We start from the raw sequence: 20,414 nt of genomic DNA on the forward strand, positions 1-20,414 counted from the left end.
TGGAACAGCAGGATGTGTGTTGCAGCACACAGTGTGGTTAAACCTCTTGACCTTGGCTTGCCCCCAAAAACCAAGGAAGAGGTTGGTGGAATTTATTCTGCAGAAGGGGAACAGGGCAGCATGTCAGTGTTTGGCAATTCAACCTCAGAAGTTTGCCTCTCATGACTTGCTGACAGAGCTGGCAACTTTTCCTCCCAAACTGGCTCAAAAAGTTGGGTCAGCCTTGTCTGCTTGGCTTTTTGCCTCAAATCTTTAAGCATCTTGGCATAAGGGGCAAATGCCAGTGAGGTCAGGCATTTAAATTTAAGGCTGCGATCAAGCATAGGGTCACACTCTTCCGTGTCATTTTTAAAATTTTTTTAATTTATTTATGATAGTCACAGAGAGAGAAAGAGAGAGAGGCAGAGACATAGGCAGAGGGAGAAGCAGGCTTCATGCACTGGAAGCCTGATGTGGGATTCGATCCCGGGTCTCCAGGATCGTGCCCTGGGCCAAAGGCAGGCGCCAAACCGCTGCGCCACCCAGGGATCCCCCCCCCCTTTTTTTAAATTTTTATTTATCTTCCATGTCATTGTAAATTCTTTCCAAGGCAGAATTCCATTCTGATATATTAGTCATTGTAAGAGGGTCAATTCTTTTTTTAAAAAAATATTTTATTTATTCATGAGAGACACAGAGACAGAGAGCTACTCCACAGGTACATGTCTGAGGCAGAGACACAGGGAGAGGGAGAAGCAGGCTCCACGCAGGGAGCCCGACGTGGGACTCGATCCCAGGTCTCCAGGATCACACCCTGGGCCGAAGGCGGTGCTAAACCACTGAGCCACCCGGGCTGCCCAAGAGGGTCAAGTCTTGAAGTCTTAGGTTGACTGACTTTCATCACCATCCTCGTCATTGCCAACTCCAATGCCTTGTTTTGCCACCTTGTCCAGGTCTTCATTGGTGGGTTCTTTTTTTTTATTTTTTTAAATTTATTTATGATAGAGAGAGAGAGAGAGGCAGAGACACAGGCAGAGGGAGAAGCAGGCTCCATGCACCGGGAGCCCGACGTGGGATTCGGTCCCGGGTCCCCACGATCGCGCCCTGGGCCAAAGGCAGGTGCTAAACCACTGCGCCACCCAGGGATCCCATCATTGGTGGGTTCTATTGCCTTCTCTGCCAAAATTTCCTCCACATCTTCCTCCTTCATGTCATCAAGGCCTCCTCCACTTATTTGCTGTGTGATATGCGTTATCTTTTTGACACTGTTCTTTATACTTTCTGTAACACCTTCAAAGCCTTCAAAATTTTGCACACACTCTGGCCATTTTCCCAACAGCTGTTGAGAGTAGCTTGTTTGATGCTGTCCCAGGCTGTCTCAACATAATCAATAACACTGTGTAGAGTAACTGACTTCCAGTAGTCCAACATGGTAGTCTCTGTGTTGGACTTGAGAGCCTCGAAAGCCTTGCTATAAAGCTCCCTGGTATAGTGTGCCTTGAAAGCTTTTATTATACCCGATCCAGGGGTTGGATGAGAGATGTAGTGTTTGGGGGCATGAAAAGAACTTCTACGTTGGGATGGGCATTTCTGAGTTCCTCAAGCAACGGACTGGGGCATTATCCAAAATTAATAAAACCGGGATCCCTGGGTGGCGCAGCAGTTTGGCGCCTGCCTTTGGCCCAGGGCATGATCCTGGAGACCCCGGATCGAATCCCGCATCGGGCTCCCGGTGCATGGAGCCTGCTTCTCCCTCTGCCTGTGTCTCTGCCTCTCTCTCTGTGTGTGTGTGACTATCATAAATAAATAAAAATTAAAAACAAAAACAACAAAAACAAAATTAATAAAACCTTGAAGGCAAGGTTTCTGCCCTGGAGATAGCATTCAACTTCTGGTATGAAGCAGTTGTGAAACAATCGGATGTCATCCAGGCTTTTTTGTTCCTCCAATGGACCAGCATATGGTTGACGCTTTTCCCTGTAAGTGCTTGTGGATTCTGGGCTCTGTATACCATTAGGGGTTTGCACTTGAAGTCGCCCTTGGCATTGGTGCACAAGAGCAAGGTTGCATAGTCTTGTAATGATTTAAAGCCAGGGGCTTTGCAGGCCACTTGTGTCATATAGGTTCTTCTGCCAACGTCCTTGTAAAATAAGCCAGTCTCATCAGCGTTGAAAACCTGCTCTTCCACATATCCTTTCTCCTGTATAACACTCAGCAAGTGCTTTTTAAATTCTCCCGCAGCCTCCTGATCTGCAGAACTTGCCTCACCTGCTAGTTTAACATTGTTCACGCCACGCAGCCAGCGCTGGCGGAGAAAGGTTTCACGTTTTTCTGGCCCTGGGTTTCATGACCGTAAATTTCTTTGGCTTTCAGCCTCAAGACAATGCCGTCCACCACGCCTTTTCTGTCGGTTGTCATCTCGTGAATCCACAAACTTAGTCGTTTTTCCATCTTTTCCATAGCTTCCTCACGTACCATAGACACTTGCGCACTTTGCGGGGCGGCCTCCCGGACAGATCGGCGAATTTCCTTTTCCCTTTTTTTTTTTCTTTTTTTGGATGTACCGGATTGTGGATTCATTAACATCGAACTCGCGGCCAGCAGCGCTACAACTCGCGCCTGCACGAAGCTTACCTAGCAACCGTATTTTCTCCATAAGGCACCTCACAGCCTTCTTGCGCTTAGGGAGCACTGGCAGCACCGCCACTACGTTGGGCGGTCATTTTAAACCGCGAAATCACCACCAAAAAGCACAAAAATGCAAATAACCGCACACGGCCCTAAGTATACAGAGAAAAAGACAATCCTTTACACCCAGAGAGCGGAAGCAAGAGAGCCCACTGCGCCTGCCTCGTTCAATCTCAGCTGGTTTACCGCACCGCTGCTGGACTCGAGTTTCACCCTCTGCGCATGTCCGCGAATGACCTCAGAAAGCACCGCGAATATTGATTTTCGGGGTTACAGTCAGTGTAAGCAAGTAAGCGAACTAGAAAATACCAACCCATGAGTAACGAAGGTCAGCAATATCCCCACGGACACGTAATTCTGTTTAAGCACATTTATTAAAGCAAAGAGACCCGACAGTGCCAAAGACTACAAGTTCCGGCATGCACCGCTTCAGCGCGGAGCCTGGACTCTAGTCAAGCACTACAGTCCCGTCAGGGGCACGAGGCGTTGGCCTGGAAGTGTCGCGTTTGGACTACGTAACACTCTCTGCGCGTGCGCACACGTAGCGGGGTGGGGGGGCCCGCCCCAGCCGCCGCCGCCGCCGCCACCCCCGCTGCAGCTTATGCTCTCTCCCTAGAGCTTTGCCGTTTGGGGCAGCTGCTGAGGTCGTGTGGTTCCGCCCGCCCCGCGCGGCAGCGACATGGAGGAATTCGACTCTGAAGACTTCTCCACCTCGGAGGAGGACGAAGACTACGTGCCGTCGGGTGAGCGATTCGGCCGGAGGCGAGGGAAGGCTTGCCCCGCCCCCCGCTTCACGTGAGGCGCTCTGGGCCCGGCGTGCGTGGCTCCGCGGCCCCGCCGCGCGAGCCCCACTTCCTCCGCCGCCTTCCCGTCCGCGCGACCGCCCCGGGCCGAGACGCGCGCGCGGGGGAGGCTCGCGCAGCCGCCGCCCCCCTCGGAGCGCGGGAACCCGCACGTGGACGCTGGCCTGCCCCGGGGGCGCTGGCTGGGTCGGTCGGCGCAGGCGCCGGGGCGGCCGCACCAGTGTTCACGTCTAATGGGACGCGGCGTGAGCCGTGTAGGTTGTCGTCAGACCCTCCTTGCGTCCCGAGGGACTTGCTAGCACCACGTCCAGCATCAGCCTGTCTGCTTTATGCCGTCGCGTGGGGTCTGGTTATTAGAAAGTTCACCCGAGGAGGCATTTTGTCTCTGCGGTGCATACCTATTCCTCTTTTTTTTTTTTTTTTTTCCCAGGCCCCTCTTCCTCTCGCTTTTTGGTGGTATAGGCTTCTCAGACTAAATCTTGTCAAAATAAATCTTGTCACTCAGACCTACCCCTTCTGCTCTATTGCTTTCCCCAGACTTCCCGTCTCATCTAAAGTAGCCATCCACACACACGTGCTGGTGAAAAACAGAAACCCCAGGAGTCACTCATCCTTGCTTGCTTCTGTCTTCTGGTTCAGGCAGTAAGTTCTGTGGTGTCTATGTGGGAAGCTGGTTTCTGACCGCCTCCCCGCCCATCTTCCTGTCCCTGGACCGCCATTCTTTCCTAGGATTAGCCGTAGCTTCCCAACTGGTTTGCCTGACTCCGTTTCCGTCCTCGTCCACCAACGTTGGTCTTACGGTAATGGCCAGAGTGGTTCTATGAAAACTAGTTTTCATTTTAATAAAAGTTGTGAGTACTCATACTTAAAAATAGGGGTGCCTGGGGGCTCAGTTCCTTTAACGTGGGACTCTTGGTTTTGGCTCGGGTCCTGGTCCCAGGGTCGTGAAATTGAGCCAGGGTTGGGCTCCAGTGCTAGGGGTGGAACCTGCTTAAGAGTCTCTCTGCCCCTCCCCCATCTCAGTGTACTGGTCTGTGTTTTGATAGATGCTTAAGAGTTGCATGACAGTCCCCAAAATTAACGGTTGCAAGGCCACCCTCCCCCAAATAAAACATAGACCATGATGTTTGAATAGAAACAGTTTTATTTCTTCTTTTCCAATAGGTATGCTTCTTGTTTCTTTTGCTTGCTTTACTGCTTTTTTTTTTTTTTTTTTTTAATTTTATTTATTTATTCACGACAGACAGGCAGAGAGAGAAGCAGACTCCATGCTGGGAGCCCAGTGCGGGACTCAATCCCGGATCTCCAGGATCACGGCCTGGGCTGCAGGCGGCGCTAAACCGCTGAGCCACCCGGGCTGCCTTGCTTTACAGCTTTTAATAAGACTTCCATGGGGATTCCTGGATGGCTCAGCGGTTTAGCGCGCCTTTGGCCCAGGGCGTGATCCTGCAGTCCATGGATCGAGTCCAACATCGGGCTCCCTGCGTGGAGCCTGCTTCTCCCTCTGCCTGTGTCTCTGCCTCTCTCTCTGGCTCTCTCTGTGTCTCTCATGAATAAATAAAAAAAAAAAAAAAAAAAAAAAAAAGATGGGATCCCTGGGTGGCGCAGCGGTTTAGCGCCTGCCTTTGGCCCAGGGCACGATCCTCGAGACCCGAGATCGAGTCCCACTTGGGGCTCCCGGTGCATGGAGCCTGCTTCTCCCTCTGCCTATGTCTCTGCCTCTCTCTGTGTGTGTGTGACTATCATAAATAAATTTTAAAAAATTAAAAAAAAAAAAAGACTTCCAGCATGATGTCAAATAGGAATAGTGAGAGTGAATGGACTTGCCTTGTTCTCAATTTTAAGAGGGAATTATCAGTGTTTCACGAGTTAGTATGTTAGCTATACAGATGCCTTTTAAGTCTGCACGTTTTAAGTCCTTTACATTGAATAATACATTATTAGCAATACTCTGCTACAGAGTATGTGCTATTCTCCTCATTTTACAGATGAAGAAAATGAGGCACAGAGAATTTAAGCAAATTGATCAAAGTCATTCAGCTACAGAGTAGCTGAACTGGGATTTGAACCCTGACAGTCTGCATATACTGCTCTTCACCGATGCATTTTATCAGGTTAAAGAACTTCCCTCTACTCATGATTTGCTGAGAGGACAATTTTGTCAGATGCTTTTCCTCCATAGGATTCTGTGTGGTTGATTTTCTTCCTGTTAATATGGTGAATTACAGTTACTGATTTAAAAAAAATTTTTTTTTTTTTACACTGCAGCACTTTATTTTCTTCACACGACACATTGCTGGGGCCTAATGTTCTTACATGACAGTAGAATTTGTTGTCATCTCTTAAAGAATTGAGAATTGTGTGCAAAAACCTTACATAAAAGGATGAATAAATTTACAGTTTTAAGTGCAAACCATTTTCCAACTCAAGGCAATTAATCACCCACAGTGTTCTGGCAGGTGATTTTTAAATTTTGAATAGCCTTTTATTTCTGGGATAAAACTCTCTTGGTCATAGTGTATTATTCTTTTTATACATTGCTGGGGCTCTTGGGTTGTTCAGTCTGTTAAGTGTCTGACTCTTGATTTTGGCTCAGGTCATGCATGATCTAAGATCCAGCCCCGCATTGGGCTCCACACTCAGCATGGAATCTGCTTGAGATTCTTTCCCCCTCCCTCTCCCTCCTCTGCTCTTTCTACTGCTCTCCCATGAGCTCTCTCTACTCTCTCTCCTAAATCAATCAATCAGTCTTTTTATATGTTGTTGAATTTTGTTTGCTACTATTTGTTGAGAAATTTTTTTTAAAGATTTATTTATTTATTTATCATAGAGAGAGAGGCAGAGACACAGGCAGAGGGAGAAGCAGGCCCCATGCAGGAAGCCTGACGTGGGACTCGATCCCGGGTCTCCAGGATCACACCCCAGGCTGCAGGCGGCACTAAACTGCTGCACCACCGGGGCTGCCCCAACACTTGTGTTTTAACCCCAACATGAAATCATACTTTTTCATGTTATCTTGTAACCTCTTTTCAGTGAACAGTCTCTCCCTGTTCATTTCAGTAAACTTTTGATTCATCTTATATACAGACCTTATTAAGATATTCCCACTGGACTCAGAATAGACTGTAGCTTGTTTATCCAAATCACAGTTAGGTTCAGGACTACTCATATTGTGTGGTTGTCCCATCCTTTAAATTTATTTTAATCTGGCATGTTCTGTAATGACATTGATTTGCCTAAGAGATCAGGCATTATGTCCTGCAGAATGTCTTACCTTCTGGATTTGTCTGGTCACCCCCTCCTGGTATTTTAGGTTGTTCCTTTGTTCTTTGAATTCTCTGGAATTCTGAAGTTCTGAAATTCCTGGAAGTTCTATCTAGATGCTTGATGGGGGGGGGGGGGGGGCGCCTGGGTGGCTTTCAGTCTGTTCAGCATCTGCCTTCAGCTCAGGTCACCATCCCAGATTGAGCCCCATGTTGGGCTCTCTGCTCAGTGGGGAATAGGCTTCTTCTTTTCTCCCTCTTGTGCTCTCCCTCTCTAATAAATAAAATCTTAAAAAAAAATACTTGATGGGTTCAAATGAAATATTTTTGGTTAGAATGCATTATAGATGACTGTGTGTTTCATAATGCATAACGTAAAAAGACCTACAATCCTTGGTTGGTTCCCATAGTTGCAACTATTGGATTCAGGGGATGAGAATCTGAGCCCTGTGTTGTGTAATTGTTTCTTCCCTTGGAACTGAAGTATTCTGTGTAATAATATAACACTTCATTTTTTGAAAACATTACTTGATAATCCCTGCTTAAATTAGTATCATTACAGTGTGAGAAGTGATATTTTTCTAATTTTGTGGTTCTTCTACAATTATTAGTTGATATTATTCCCTAAAGTATTGCTTTCCCTCATCAGTTGGGACAGGATAAATGTTTGATTCATTTTCTTTAATTATTAACTTTCAAAATAGAGAATAATTTTAATAGTAGCTTTAAGTAGTATAAATTATCTTTTGTCTTTTTTTAAAGGGCTTATGGATTTATTGATTCAATATGTTTTAGTCCACTAGCAGGTATTCCTTTTAGTGCTCAAGTCATCATATTTGGCCACTAGCAGTTCTTTCAAGCTGGATCTTAAATCCTTTTAATGCGACCCATTATTCTTAAATAATTTCCTTGCTTTCTGCACAGCAAGATGTCCCAGTTTTACTTTGTTCTTTCCCTCCCTCAGACCTGAAATTAGATGTTTTTTTTTTTCAAGGATCCCTTTTTATGATGAATCGTATAAAGTAATATAATCTGGACTCTGAAGAGATGCTCATTGCTACCAGAGTGACATTGTTTCTGTGCCATTTCAGTGAACAGAACTAGAAAATATTTATTTTAGAGAGTACATATTCATGGTTTTTTAAAAAAGATTTTATTTTTTAGTAATCTTTACACCCATTGTAGGATTTCGGCTTATAACCCCTAGAACAAGAGTTGCATCATCTACCTACTGAGCCAGCCAGGTGCCCCTCATATTGATATTTTTGATTCAGTTTTAACATTTGAATTTTCATTTGATTTCTTTGACTTTATAATCCTGTGTCATTCCTCTGAAGATCTGGATCCCTAATGTTTAACATAATTACTTGCTTTAGCCTATTATGAAGGAAGTAGTTTCAAAATACCAATGTTGATGTTACCACATGGAATAAGGGCTTTTTTCTTTCTTTCTTTCTTTTCTTTTTTTTTTTTTTTACAATGGGTCTTGCTAAAGGTGCAACAGTCAAAATACTGTGTTTCTGAAGTCCTTGGAATAAATCCTGTCGGTTATGTTAATGCTTGGGTACAGTTATTTATTCAAACAAGTATTTGTTAGTTCAAATTGTTCTTAATTTAAGAGATTTTCAAAATTCTTCAGAAAGTTAATCACAGAGAATTCTCCCACTCTGTTCTACCCTTACCCTTATAGGTACTTTTTTTTTTTTTTAAGATTTTATTTATTTATTCATGAGAGACAGAGAGAGAGAGAGAGAGAGAGAGAGAGAGAGGCAGATATACAAGCAGGCTCTTTGCAGGGAGCCTGACGTGGGACTCCATCCCGGGTCTCCAGGATCACTCCCTGGGCTGAAGGCAGGCGCTAAACCGCTGAGCCACTGGGGCTGCCCTACGTATTCTCATTAGTATTTTGTTTATCCTTTACAAATACAAAAAATAACATTGCAGCTACATACATACTTAGCTTGTAGTTTGTGTTTTTTAAAACTCTTTTTGCTGAAGTGATTTTACTGGAGTTTCAGAGGAAGCAAAATGACATTTGTGCATTTAGACTGCCATCTTAGTCTGGAACTCAGTCCTGTGTTCAGGAAACATTTTTACTTATCGATTGGTCTGTGGTATTCAGTCTCAAATGTGTATTCTGCAGATTTTCACATGAATGGCTCCTCATCAGCTTTGTTCTTTTTAAAATCTCTGCCATTATATTTGTAGTTTTCAAGAGTTTAAAACATTTTTTAAAAGTTTTTTGAAAAATGTTTAAGTCACTATTTCATGAATGCCATACTTTCTCATACCTCTTTGAGGCTATTAACTATAAAGAAGTGTGTGTTTTAATTTCCTCTGAATTCCTTTCTTGTTTTAGTCTTACCTTTTTTTTTTTTTTTTTAAGATTTTATTTATTCATGAGAGACACACACAGAGAGAGAAGCAGAGACATAGGTAGAGGGAAAAGCAGGCTCCATGTAGGGAGCCCGATGTGGGACTTGATCCTGGGACGCCAGGATCACACCCTGAGCCAAAGGGAGACACTTAACCGCTGAGCCACCCAGGCGTCCCATCAGTCTTACCTTTCATATTGGAGGCTTTCCTCAAGTGTTTGGTGGTCCTTGGTTCATTATGAGTGAAATACGTAGAAGCTGTTGGATGTACCAGAATATTCAAAACATTACTGTTTGTAACAGCCCCAAATTGGAAACAACCTAAATGTCAGCCCAAGAATGGATAAGTACATTGTGGTACAGTTGTGCAGTGAAATACTATTTTGGAATGAGAGTGAATAAATTAGAGCTACAGTGAACAGTATGGGTGACCAACACATAGTATATTGAGTAAAAGCCAGATGCTTGAGAGTGCATATTGTAGGCGTCTGTTTAAGGGTAAAAAGAAAGCAAACAGGGGATCCCTGAGTGGCGCAGCGGTTCGGCGCAGCGGTTCGGCGCGTGCCTTTGGCCCAGGGCGCGATCCTGGAGACCCGGGATCGAATCCCACATTGGGCTCCCGGTGCATGGAGCCTGCTTCTCCCTCTGCCTGTGTCTCTGCCTCTCTCTCTCTCTCTCTGTGACTATCATAAATAAATAATAAAAAAAAAAAAAAAAGAAGGCAAACATGGGATGCCTTGGTGGCTCAGTGGTTAAGCGTCTGTCTTTCGCTCAGGGCGTGATCCTGGGGTTCCAGGATGGAGTCCTGCATCAGGCTCCCTGTGAGGAGCCTGAGTCTCCCTTTGCCTATGTCTCTGCTTCTCATGAAAAAATAAATAAAACCTTAAAAAAAAAAAAAAAGGCAAACTTAATCTTTGGTATTAGGAGTCAGGATGGCTCTTGGAATGGGGTGGTGGCTAATGCCTGGAACAGGCATGAGGAACCTTCTGGGATGCTGGTTTGTGTTCTGGTTCTTGAGCTGGGCCTGGTTATACAAGTGTGTTCACTTTGTAATTTCATCAAGCTATAGAGTAGACTTGTGTGTTCTTCAGTGTGTGTGTTATACTTCAAGTAAAAGGTTTTTTTTTTTTTTTTAAGATTTTATTTATTTATGCGTGAGAGACACACACAGAGAGAGGCAGAGACACACACAGAGAAGCAGGCTCCATGCAGGGAGCCTGATTTAGGACTTGATCCGGGGTCCCCAGGATCAAGCCCTGGACTGAAGGCAGATGCTCAACCACTGAGCCACCCAGGTGTCCCTACTTCCAAGTAAAAGTTTACATGAAGTTAAAAACAAAAAACAAAAAAAAAGCTGGCTGAATCTCCATGTGGACAGCATTTATTGACTGATACCTACAGACTATGGTTATCCTGGGCATCCAAGTAACACCCTCTTATTGGGGACCCCTGAATGTTAGTGTCTGAAGATGGGAACTAGACATGTTTGATCTTTCTGCTGTGTCTAACTGGAAGTCCTTAGACCTCTTTTTTGTCAGGGTTTCTTTTGATTACTTTCGAAAGATATCCAAGATACGGTAGGAACATCAATTTCTTCTTGGAACAGTTTAGTAGTAGAATTGGAATTTCTACTCATTTATTCATTCAGCACATACTTAACAAACAAGATCCATGTCCTCAAGATATGCAGAGCGTAGAAGAAATTGCAAACATTAAATATAAGTGGATACACTTATCGAGGGAAATATGGACTGTCATGGAAGCCTGGAATAGGGTAATTTAGCTTAGTCTTCAGGAACAGGAAGTCTTTCCTAAGGAAATGATATTTTAGTTAGATAAAGAATAGAGGAGAGTACTGGACTTTATTTTTAATGAAAATGTCTTGTCTTGATGTGAAAATCTTTATTCCTGTATGTCTGACCACTCTATTATGTGATTTCAGGTGGAGAGTATAGTGAAGATGATGTAAATGAATTAGTGAAGGAAGATGAAGTGGATGGTGAAGAGCAGACACAGAAAGCCAAAGGGAAAAAAAGAAAGGCTCAGAGCATTCCGGCCAGGTGATGCTGCCCTCAAGGTCCTTAGAAGTCGGGCTACTGTCACAGTATCCAGATGGCTGGGATTGGTTTCAGGAGTTCTCCCTTCCAGGGTTTCTTACCTTTGTCTTTTCAAGGGAAACATTTGTGACTTTAGGATTAAATTCTAGGTCTTAGGTGAGCTTTAAAAGTTTTTGAGCTTTAATTAAAAAAGTTATTTTTAATAGACACCATGTACACTCGTTAAGAATTAAAAACTCAGTTACTACAAAAATGTGTACCCTCAGTATCACTTGTTGCTCTGAGAAGAACTATGTTGTCAGAGATAGTTTGTGTATGTAGGTGTATATTTCCTACTCTTTAAAAAAAACAAAAGACACCCCCCCACCCCCAAAACAAAGAGTGACATACTCTGCTTATAGTTTCTCATGTTCACTGTTTCTCATCTTAGAGATGTGTACCATGGGAGTACATTTAGCTATACTTTATTCTTTTCAGTGACTGCATAATGTTACATTATATGGCTACACCTTGCATTATTCAAGTATTCCCTTATTAAGGGACATTTAGATTATACCTGCCTTTACTATAACCAACAAGATTTCAGTGAGTATTCTTTGTTATGTCTTTGTATACAAGTACAGGTATTTCTGTAAATCAGATTTATAGAAGTAGAATTTTTTGATCCAGAGTTATATGCAGTAAAAAAAATTTTTTTTCATAAATACTAGTGAATTACCTTCCATGGGCCTGGTATTGAATAACACTCCCTCTGCCCCAATTATGAAAATTCTAACAGGTTATTTAGCTCAAATAAGAAATGCTTCCATTGATATCTTTTACCTCTCTTTCATTGGTGTTTCTGTCTTTTTGGGCATTGAAGCAAAAAAGCAGATTATAGTTTATAAAAATGAGAAAAAAAAAAGAATTTTAGGTATTAGATGATTCACTTGAAGTCAGAATAGACTAAGAAACAATTTACTCTTTTAGGTCTTGGGCCCAGTTCTTTTGTGCTTGAATTTTTCTGTATTCCAGCTTTCATATTTTAAGAAAGTGGGGAGAAACCGATGTCCATCCCCCCACCCCCAAGAACGCTAGGAAAAAACAGTGCAAATGAATTTGAGGCGCTCCTCAATAGAACATGTTTTCCAATTGGAGTGTATATTCTTGGAATACACTTTCTGGATTGTATTCAGATTGATTCAGTGAGGTGATTTTGGGTGTTTTCTTGGTGAAAATAGCTGGTCCTGATTTAGGAGTAGAACACTATATTTTGATTCTAAGTTTTTGGGGAAATTGCTAACTGTAAGAGCTCAGTTCTTCTTTTCTTTCACAAAATCTCAGCTTAACCTCCCTCCTTCCCCCCCTAGTGTGGGTGTTAATCAGTAGTTCCAGATTTTAAGATTTTCTCAGGTTTGCAACATTATGTTTGGAATTGAGGAAGGGATAGCAGAAATCATTTTGCACTATCTGTCTTGTCTCTTCTTTTTCTTGTGACTGTTGGTGATTAGGAAGAGAAAACAAGGTGGCTTCTCATTAGAAGAAGAGGAAGAGGAGGATGCCAATGAAGAATCAGAGGGCAATAGCAGTGAGGAGGAAGATGCAGCTGCAGAGCAGGAAAAAGGCATTGGGTCAGAGGATGCAAGGAAGAAGAAGGAGGATGAACTGTGGGCCAGCTTCCTCAATGATGTTGGACCAAAACCAAAAGTGCCCCCAAATACACAGGTTAAAGTAAGTCGATAGCCAAATGAAATATAGGCTTTCCCAGAAATACCCCAAGTTCCCCAGGTAGATTTTTTTATTTCCATAATGAGATTTGATGCTTACAGCAGAAATCAGACTAGATGCCTTTTAACAATAATTCTATCAAGTGAAAAGCAAAGCATTCCCTATGGTAGGGAATAAATTTCTGATGGGTCTTTCTTTAATTGTGTAGAGATGAAACATTTAAGAACAGCCCTAAACAGCATGTTAGGATGGTTCTTTTAGTTTCATCCTAATGTGAAACTGATTGCATTTCTTACCATTTCATAGAGAGGAGAGAAGCCTGAAGAGACGAGTTCGAGTAAATTGTTGGTCAGAGCAGAAGAGCTTGAGAAACCGAAAGAGACTGAAAAAGTTAAAATCACCAAGGTGTTTGATTTTGCTGGTGAAGAAGTCAGGTAAGGTGGCCTTCACAGATTTGAAAACTAGTTCTTTTAAAAATGAGCATCATTCTGAATGGTGTTGGACATCTCTCCTCATTACACCCTATCATCATATAATATTTTGGAACAGTTCTCTATTACTCCAGGGAAACGATGGCTCCATGAATTATCAGGGAACATGGGAGGAAAGGTCCTTTCATATACAGTGATGTAGTGCTTGCTTCAGCAGTGCAGTATACATATACAGTGATGTAGTTGTGGGTATTAGGAACTATTTGGCTGAATACAAACAAGAAAATGTAAGAGTGAAGTATTCGGTTCCACTTGTCATGCTTTGTGACTTTGAGTCATTTCTCCCTCTGTCACTTTCCTTAACTGAAGTCTAAGCCCCACTGAGGCCCCTGAAATCAGGTAAAAATTTAAAGTACTATGAGAGAAATTTGGTTCCAATATTATTTTATGATCTTAGTATAATTTTTAAAATTGATTCATAGGTTTGTTATTAAAACAACAACAACAACAGTAGAGACTTAATAACCTCCTGGCTCTTCTAGGTAAGAGCCACATGCCTAGAATTTCCTCTCCCCCTTATTTAGATTTTATTATGTGAAAACAGCAGACCTATAGTTTAGAGCTAAAAGGGAACAGATAAAGTACCAGTCGATAATTTTATAGGTGGCCACATTTATTTTACTTGGCAGTAATTAAGTGGACCTGTATGCTCTGAAAATGTATTTTGCCCTCAAATTTATATTTTTAGAAATAATATCTGGTTTCCAATTTCATTTATTTCATCGAATAAAAATAGATGTTGGAGTAAAAAGAATTTGGTATTAGTTTTATAAAGGGTATGGAACAAAACTTTTTTTTTTCTTCTCCTCAACCTTTTCTTCTGAAAGATTTCACCCAGAAATGTTGCCATAGTTGATATTACAACGAACTATTACATATACCTGTTATACACATTCACTGGTGATTAATGTTTTTTGCCTCTCTTTCCACCATCTAGATCTGTATTTCTTTTTCTCTTGCCTGAACCATATGAGAATTGCTTGTAGACATCATGATACTTCACTATTAAATATTTCAGTGTTTTCCTAAGAACAAGGGCATTCTTATCATGATACAATGTAATGGTTACATCTAGTAAATTTCATATTAATGCAGATTATTACCTACCTCTGTGGTGAAGGATGTTGATTACAAATTTTCAACCTTATTGCAGGCCCCTACTTTTGTAAAACACAATGAAAAGGAATTGCTAGGAAAATAAATGTAAAAGATGTAGAAAATACAAGCCTAAATTTTTAACAGTGAGATTCAGCAGACATAAACTGATATTTCAACAAATATAGTCAAAATGAATATCACATAGAAATAGGAAGATTTATATAGCTGTACATGCTGTTTAATAAAGTGTGAATATAAATAATTAGTACAGGAAATCACTTAAAATTATACCTTTATTCTATAATTGAAACAAAAAATAAGAGTAAAATATTAATTCTAAGTACTTACATCTAGGTGCACACTTTGAATAAATGCTGTGTGTATTTTTAGTTTTTAATGTGACAAAATAGCTCACTTCTTATTAATTTATTGGGTCTCTGGGATACATGACAGCCCTACTGGAGGATGAGGTCTATGTAAATTATTTCTATGTTGGTTTTCTTTCTTTCTTTCTTTCTTCCTTTCTCTTTCTTTCTCTTTCTTTCTTTCTTTCTTTCTTTCTTTCTTTCTTTCTTTCTTTCTCCCTTTCTCCCTTTCTCCCTTTCTCCTTCCTTCCTTCCTTCCTTCCTTCCTTTTTCTTTCTTTCTTTCTTTCTTTCTTTCTTTCTTTCTTTCTTTCTTTTCTTTCTTTTCTTTCTTTTCTCTTTTCTTTCTTTTATAACATTCATCATAAAGAAAGTCATCTCACAGAGGTATTTTCCTGAGGATGGAAGTATAGATTTTAAAGCTATTCAGTAAGTTCAAGATTTTTATTTTTACTTTTATATAAAGTGAAGCCAGTGATACCGTATTTTCAAAGTTCATCTTCAATGTTTCATCAGTAGCCATTTCCAGCAATTTATCCTATCAAATTATAATTAAGTTATATTTCAGTGGAAACAAGGAATTCTGCATGCATGAGTGTCCTGTGTGTGAATATTCTTCTGATAGAATAGAAAATGGATGGAAGAGGCACCTGCGTAGCTTAGTGGTTGAGCATCTGCCTTTGGCTCAGGTCTTGGTCCTGAAGAAGAAGGGATCAAGTTCCACATCGGGCTCCCTGCAGGGAGTCTGCTTATGACTCTGGGAAAAAAAAAAAAGGATAGAAAATGAAATTTAAAACATTCAGTGAAACATGTTAATTTGTAGAAACTTTTCCTCTAGGATTCTAGCTTTCATTTTTACTCTTATAACTTATTTGCTACTGAAAATCATGTTGAATCATTTTCTGGCATAGAAGATTATTATTATTTTTTTTAGATTTATTTATTTATTTATGAGAGAGAGAGAGAGGCAGAGACACAGGAGGAGGGAGAAGCAGGCTCCATGCCGGAAGCCTGACGCGGGACTTGATCCCGGGATCCAGGATCGCGCCCTGGGCCAAAGGCAGACGCTAAACTGCTGAGCCACCCAGGGATCCCCCTTTTTTTTTTTTTTAGGGCATAGAAGATTATTAAAAATACCTAAGATCAAACAAATAAGCCAGGTTTTGTTTTTTTTTTTTTTTGAAGATTTTATTTATTTATTTATTCTGAGAAACAGAGAGAGAGAGAAGCAGAGACACAGGCAGAGGGAGAAGCAGGTTTTGTGCAGGGAGCCTGATGTGGGACTCGATCCCGGGACTCCAGGATCACGTCCTGGGCCGAAGGCAGGCGCTAAACAGCTGAGACACACAGGGATCCCCAAATAAGCCAAGTTTTACTGTCTAATTAAGACCTTTAGGGGATCCCTGGGTGGCGCAGCGGTTTGGCGCCTGCCTTTGACCCAGGGCGCGATCCTGGAGACCCAGGATCGAATCCCACGTCAGGCTCCCGGTGCATGGAGCCTGTTTCTCCCTCTGCCTGTGTCTCTGCCTCTCTCTCTCTCTCTCTGTGACTATCATAAATAAAAAAAAAAAAAAAAAAAATTTAAGACCTTTAGAATTGGAGATCAACTGTTTTTTTTTTTTCTTTTAAAGGCACTTAGTTTATTCTAAAGCTCATTGTTCTCAACAGCATTTTTCCCTTGCATATGTGCACATTTATGGTCAGTTTTCAGCTTATCACATATAAAGACAATCATTGAAAAATGTAATGCATCAGTCTTACATAATTTCAAATTTTTACTACTGTACTAAGAACAGTGGGGTTGTTAGTTTGTTTTGGTAGCAAGAATATTCTCAATGAAGGAAGCAGTATGTTAATTTTATGTTCTAGCACAAGCTCCTTAATCTAATGTTTTCCTGTCTTGCAGCTGTGCCATTAGAGCATACTCTTCCATACACTTAAACCTCAAATCACATTTGTTGACAATGTGATTCTAGTTTTATTTTACGATTAGTGCCAGTTATGTTGTCAGCCAGAAACTGATCACAGACTCCTTTATATCACGGTCATGTTTAAATCACATACATAGCATGATAATTTTAATGTTAGTAGTAACCTAGCATTCTTCAAATTGCATTGATAAAACATTTTGCTAACTTGATTATCGTTCTCCCTATGAGAAGCCAGATTCTGAGGACTTCAAGCTGTGGCATCACTGGAACATTACACTTGAATCACCTTCGTCAGGGATTCACCAAGCTTTCCAAGCAGACATCTTTGATACGGTCTTTTTCTTTTTCTTTTTCTTTTCTTTTCTTTTCTTTTCTTTTCTTTTCTTTTCTTTTCTTTTCTTTTCTTTCTTTTCTTTCTTTTTTTTCTTTTCTTTTTTTTAAGATTTTATTTATTTATTCATGAGAGACACAGAGAGAAAGAGAGGCAGAGACACAGGCAGAGGGAGAAGCAGGCTCCATGCAGGGAGCCTGACGTGGGACTCGATCCCGGGACCCCAGGATCAGGCCCTGGGCTGAAGGCGGCGCTAACCTGCTGAGCCACCTGGGCTACCCCATACAGTCTTTTTCTAATGTCTTGGCAGTGGTTTATTCTTTTTAATTAGTTAGCAACCTAAAGCACTTCTTTCTCGGAAGACTGCAGTGCATTAACATTAACGTATGGAATTTTGCATCTCTTTCTATTTGACTTTTTAGATCAGTATGCTTTTTTTTTTAAATTTTTATTTATTTATGATAGTCACAGAGAGAGAGAGAGAGAGAGAGGGTCAGAGACACAGGCAGAGGGAGAAGCAGGCTCCATGCACTGGGAGCCCGATGTGGGATTCGATCCCGGGTCTCCAGGATTGCGCCCTGGGCCAAAGGCAGGCGCCAAACCGCTGCGCCACCCAGGGATCCCCTCAGTATGCTTTCTATCAATTCTTTTGATTTTGCATTTCTTTATGTTTTGTATGTAAATGCCACTGAGGTTTTGATGAATTCATTGCTTCATTAGCCAAAACATTTGTAAAGAACTCACTAGGAAAAAAAAAAAAAAAAAGAACTCACTAGGATTTTAGCACTGCATGATCAACAACCAGATTCTGTGTGAGGGCTCATGTAGTCAAAGCAGTTTGACCTCAGTTGGCCTTTGTTTCTTTGGAATCACTTCCATTATCATCGTGTGGTTTACTACTACTGTCACATTCAGAAAAAGGTATGTTTTCTTTACAGAAATATAGTGAGGTTTGTTTGGCCATCAGTAAATTAGGATTAAGAAAAATATACCAATTTTACTCTTCTTTTTTTTTCCTTTTAAGATTTTATTTATTCATTCATGAGAGACAGAGAGAGAGACAGAGATATAGGCAGAGGGAGGAGCAGGCTCCCTCCCTGGATCCTGATGCAGAACTTGATCCCAGGACCCCAGGATCACGACCTGAACCAAAGGAAGAGACTCAACCACTCCAATTTTACTTTCTATTTTTCTTTTTAAAGATTTTATTTATTCATGAGAGACACAGAGAGAGAGAGAGAGAGAGAGAGGCACAGACACAGGCAGAGGGAAAAGCAGGCTTCAGGCAGGGAGCCCGACCTGGGACTCGATCCTGGGTGTCCAGGATCAGGCCCTGGGCTGAAGGCAGTGCTAAACCGCTGAGCCACCCGGGCTGCCCATACTTTCTTAAGTTTAAGCTATAAATTTAAAAAGTCACACTAGGTTATCAGTGAAAACGATTGTAAAAATAATTTATAAAGATAAATGCTTAGATTTTATCACAGTTTTGAGTTTTGATACAATAACCCTAAACTATCATATGCATAAGCATTATGTCTCACTGTGGATGACTAATCTGCTACTGTTACATGTGACCAGCTTACAAGTTTGACAGTACCAGAATTGGTCTCCATTCTGGTTAATACAGTGAGTCTACCTATCATGTCTTGGCTATTGTGACATTGTCAAATTGCTAAACAGATTTCTAAGTATTTACATTGTCTGTACCCATCTTGTTTTGAACCACTAACAGGTAGTTTTGTAGCCCAAATTCTAAATAGCTCTAGATATGATTCTACTCAAATTTTTTACCAATTATTCCAGTAATATTCTTTTTTTTTAAGTAGTATTCTTTATGTAGCTGTATTTCTTATTCAGTCCAACATCCAGTGCAAGGTGACACTCTACTTTTTCTTTTTATTTTTGTTTTTATTTTTTATTTTTTTTAAACATTTTATTTATTTATTCATAGAGACACAGGCAGAGGGAGAAGCAGGCTCCATGCAGGGAGCCCAATGTGGGACTCGATTCCAGGTCCTCGGATCACACCCTGGGCCGAAGACAGCGCTAAACCCGCTGAGCCACCAGGGTTGCCCGACACTCTACTTTTTAAAAGCCTTTCATTTGGGATCCCTGGGTGGCGCAGCGGTTTGGCGCCTGCCTTTGGCCCGGGGCGCGATCCTGGAGACCCGCGATCGAATCCCACGTCGGGCTCCCAGTGCATGGAGCCTGCTTCTCTCTCTGCCTGTGTCTCTGCCTCTCTCTCTCTGTGTGACTATCATAAATAAATAAAAATTAAAAAAAAATAAAAAGCCTTTCATTTAAAGTATTTCATGACACTGACATGTATAGTTAAACCTTGAACAATACAGGTTTCAACTGCACAGGTCCACTTATATGTAGATTTTGTTTTGATAAATACAGTATCGTAAATGTATTTTCCTTATAACTTTATCTTAATTACATTTTCTTTTATGTAGCTTATTTTATTACAGGAATACAACATGTAATATATATATAACATACAAAATGTGTTAATTGACTACTTATGTTACTGGTAAGGCATCTTGTCAACAGTTAAGTTTTGAGGGAGTCAAAGTTACACGTGGACTTTCAACCGGCTTTGGGGAGGGGCAAGTGGCAGCGTCCCTGTTGCTTTTTTAAGGGTCAACTGTATGTTTTTAAGAGTTGATTGGGGATGCCTTGGTGGCTCAGCGGTTGGGCACCTGCCCTTGGCTCAGGGCATGATCCTCAGTCTCAGGATCTAGTCCCGCATCGGGTTCCCTGCCTGGAGCCTGCTTCTCCCTCTGCCCATGTCTCTGCCTTTCTCTCTGTGTCATTCATGAATAAATAAAATCTTAAAAAAAAAATCGATTTGTTTTGCAGGATGATGCTCAGTTTGGAATTTTGCAGTTTCCTCATGATTAGCTTCAAATTAGTGACTTAGACAAAAATGCTATATTGGCGATGTTTTGTCTTCCTTAAGTGCATCACATCAGTAACAGTATTGGTGGTGATAAATTAGATTGTTTAGGCAATATCTGTCAAAATTTTCCATTGTAAAAACACCCATTTCCTTGATAGTCAATCATTTTGGGGATTCATTAAGTAATTCTTGATGATATAAATTAGTGATGTTATTTTACTGCCAGAATCACACTGGAAACTATTGAGTTGTCCAGTAGAGGGTAGCAGAACACCTACAGTAAGCCTTTAATAGTTTGGAAATCCTACAAAATAATGCAGAAGTTGTTTGATATACCATTAGGAATATATATTTAAAAATGTTTAGTAAAAATGTTTAGAAATCTTCCTTGACTTGTGTTACTTCCCATGTGTCATAAAAGA

The 20,414-nt window shown here is 41.2% G+C and overlaps 1 protein-coding gene across 7 annotated transcripts in view; it reads left to right on the forward strand.

The window, feature by feature from the left end:
• Nucleotides 1-3,121: 3,121 nt before the first annotated feature.
• Nucleotides 3,122-20,414, forward strand: part of CFDP1 (craniofacial development protein 1) — a 137,477-nt gene continuing 120,184 nt past the window's right edge. For 5 of the 7 annotated variants that reach the window (XM_072731511.1, XM_025993060.2, XM_072731512.1 and 2 more), the window contains exons 1-4: nt 3,193-3,410; nt 11,051-11,168; nt 12,656-12,875; nt 13,179-13,306. In XM_072731511.1, coding sequence (XP_072587612.1) covers nt 3,347-3,410; nt 11,051-11,168; nt 12,656-12,875; nt 13,179-13,306 — 530 coding nt within the window. In that variant the 5' untranslated portion in view covers nt 3,193-3,346. Of the gene's footprint in view, nt 3,411-11,050; nt 11,169-12,655; nt 12,876-13,178; nt 13,307-20,414 lie in introns of all 7 variants that reach the window. The other 2 variants (XM_025993061.2, XM_072731514.1) reach the window with 2 other exon arrangements.

This window comes from Vulpes vulpes, chromosome 12, assembly GCF_048418805.1.
Source record: "Vulpes vulpes isolate BD-2025 chromosome 12, VulVul3, whole genome shotgun sequence".
Taxonomy (NCBI): domain Eukaryota; kingdom Metazoa; phylum Chordata; class Mammalia; order Carnivora; family Canidae; genus Vulpes; species Vulpes vulpes.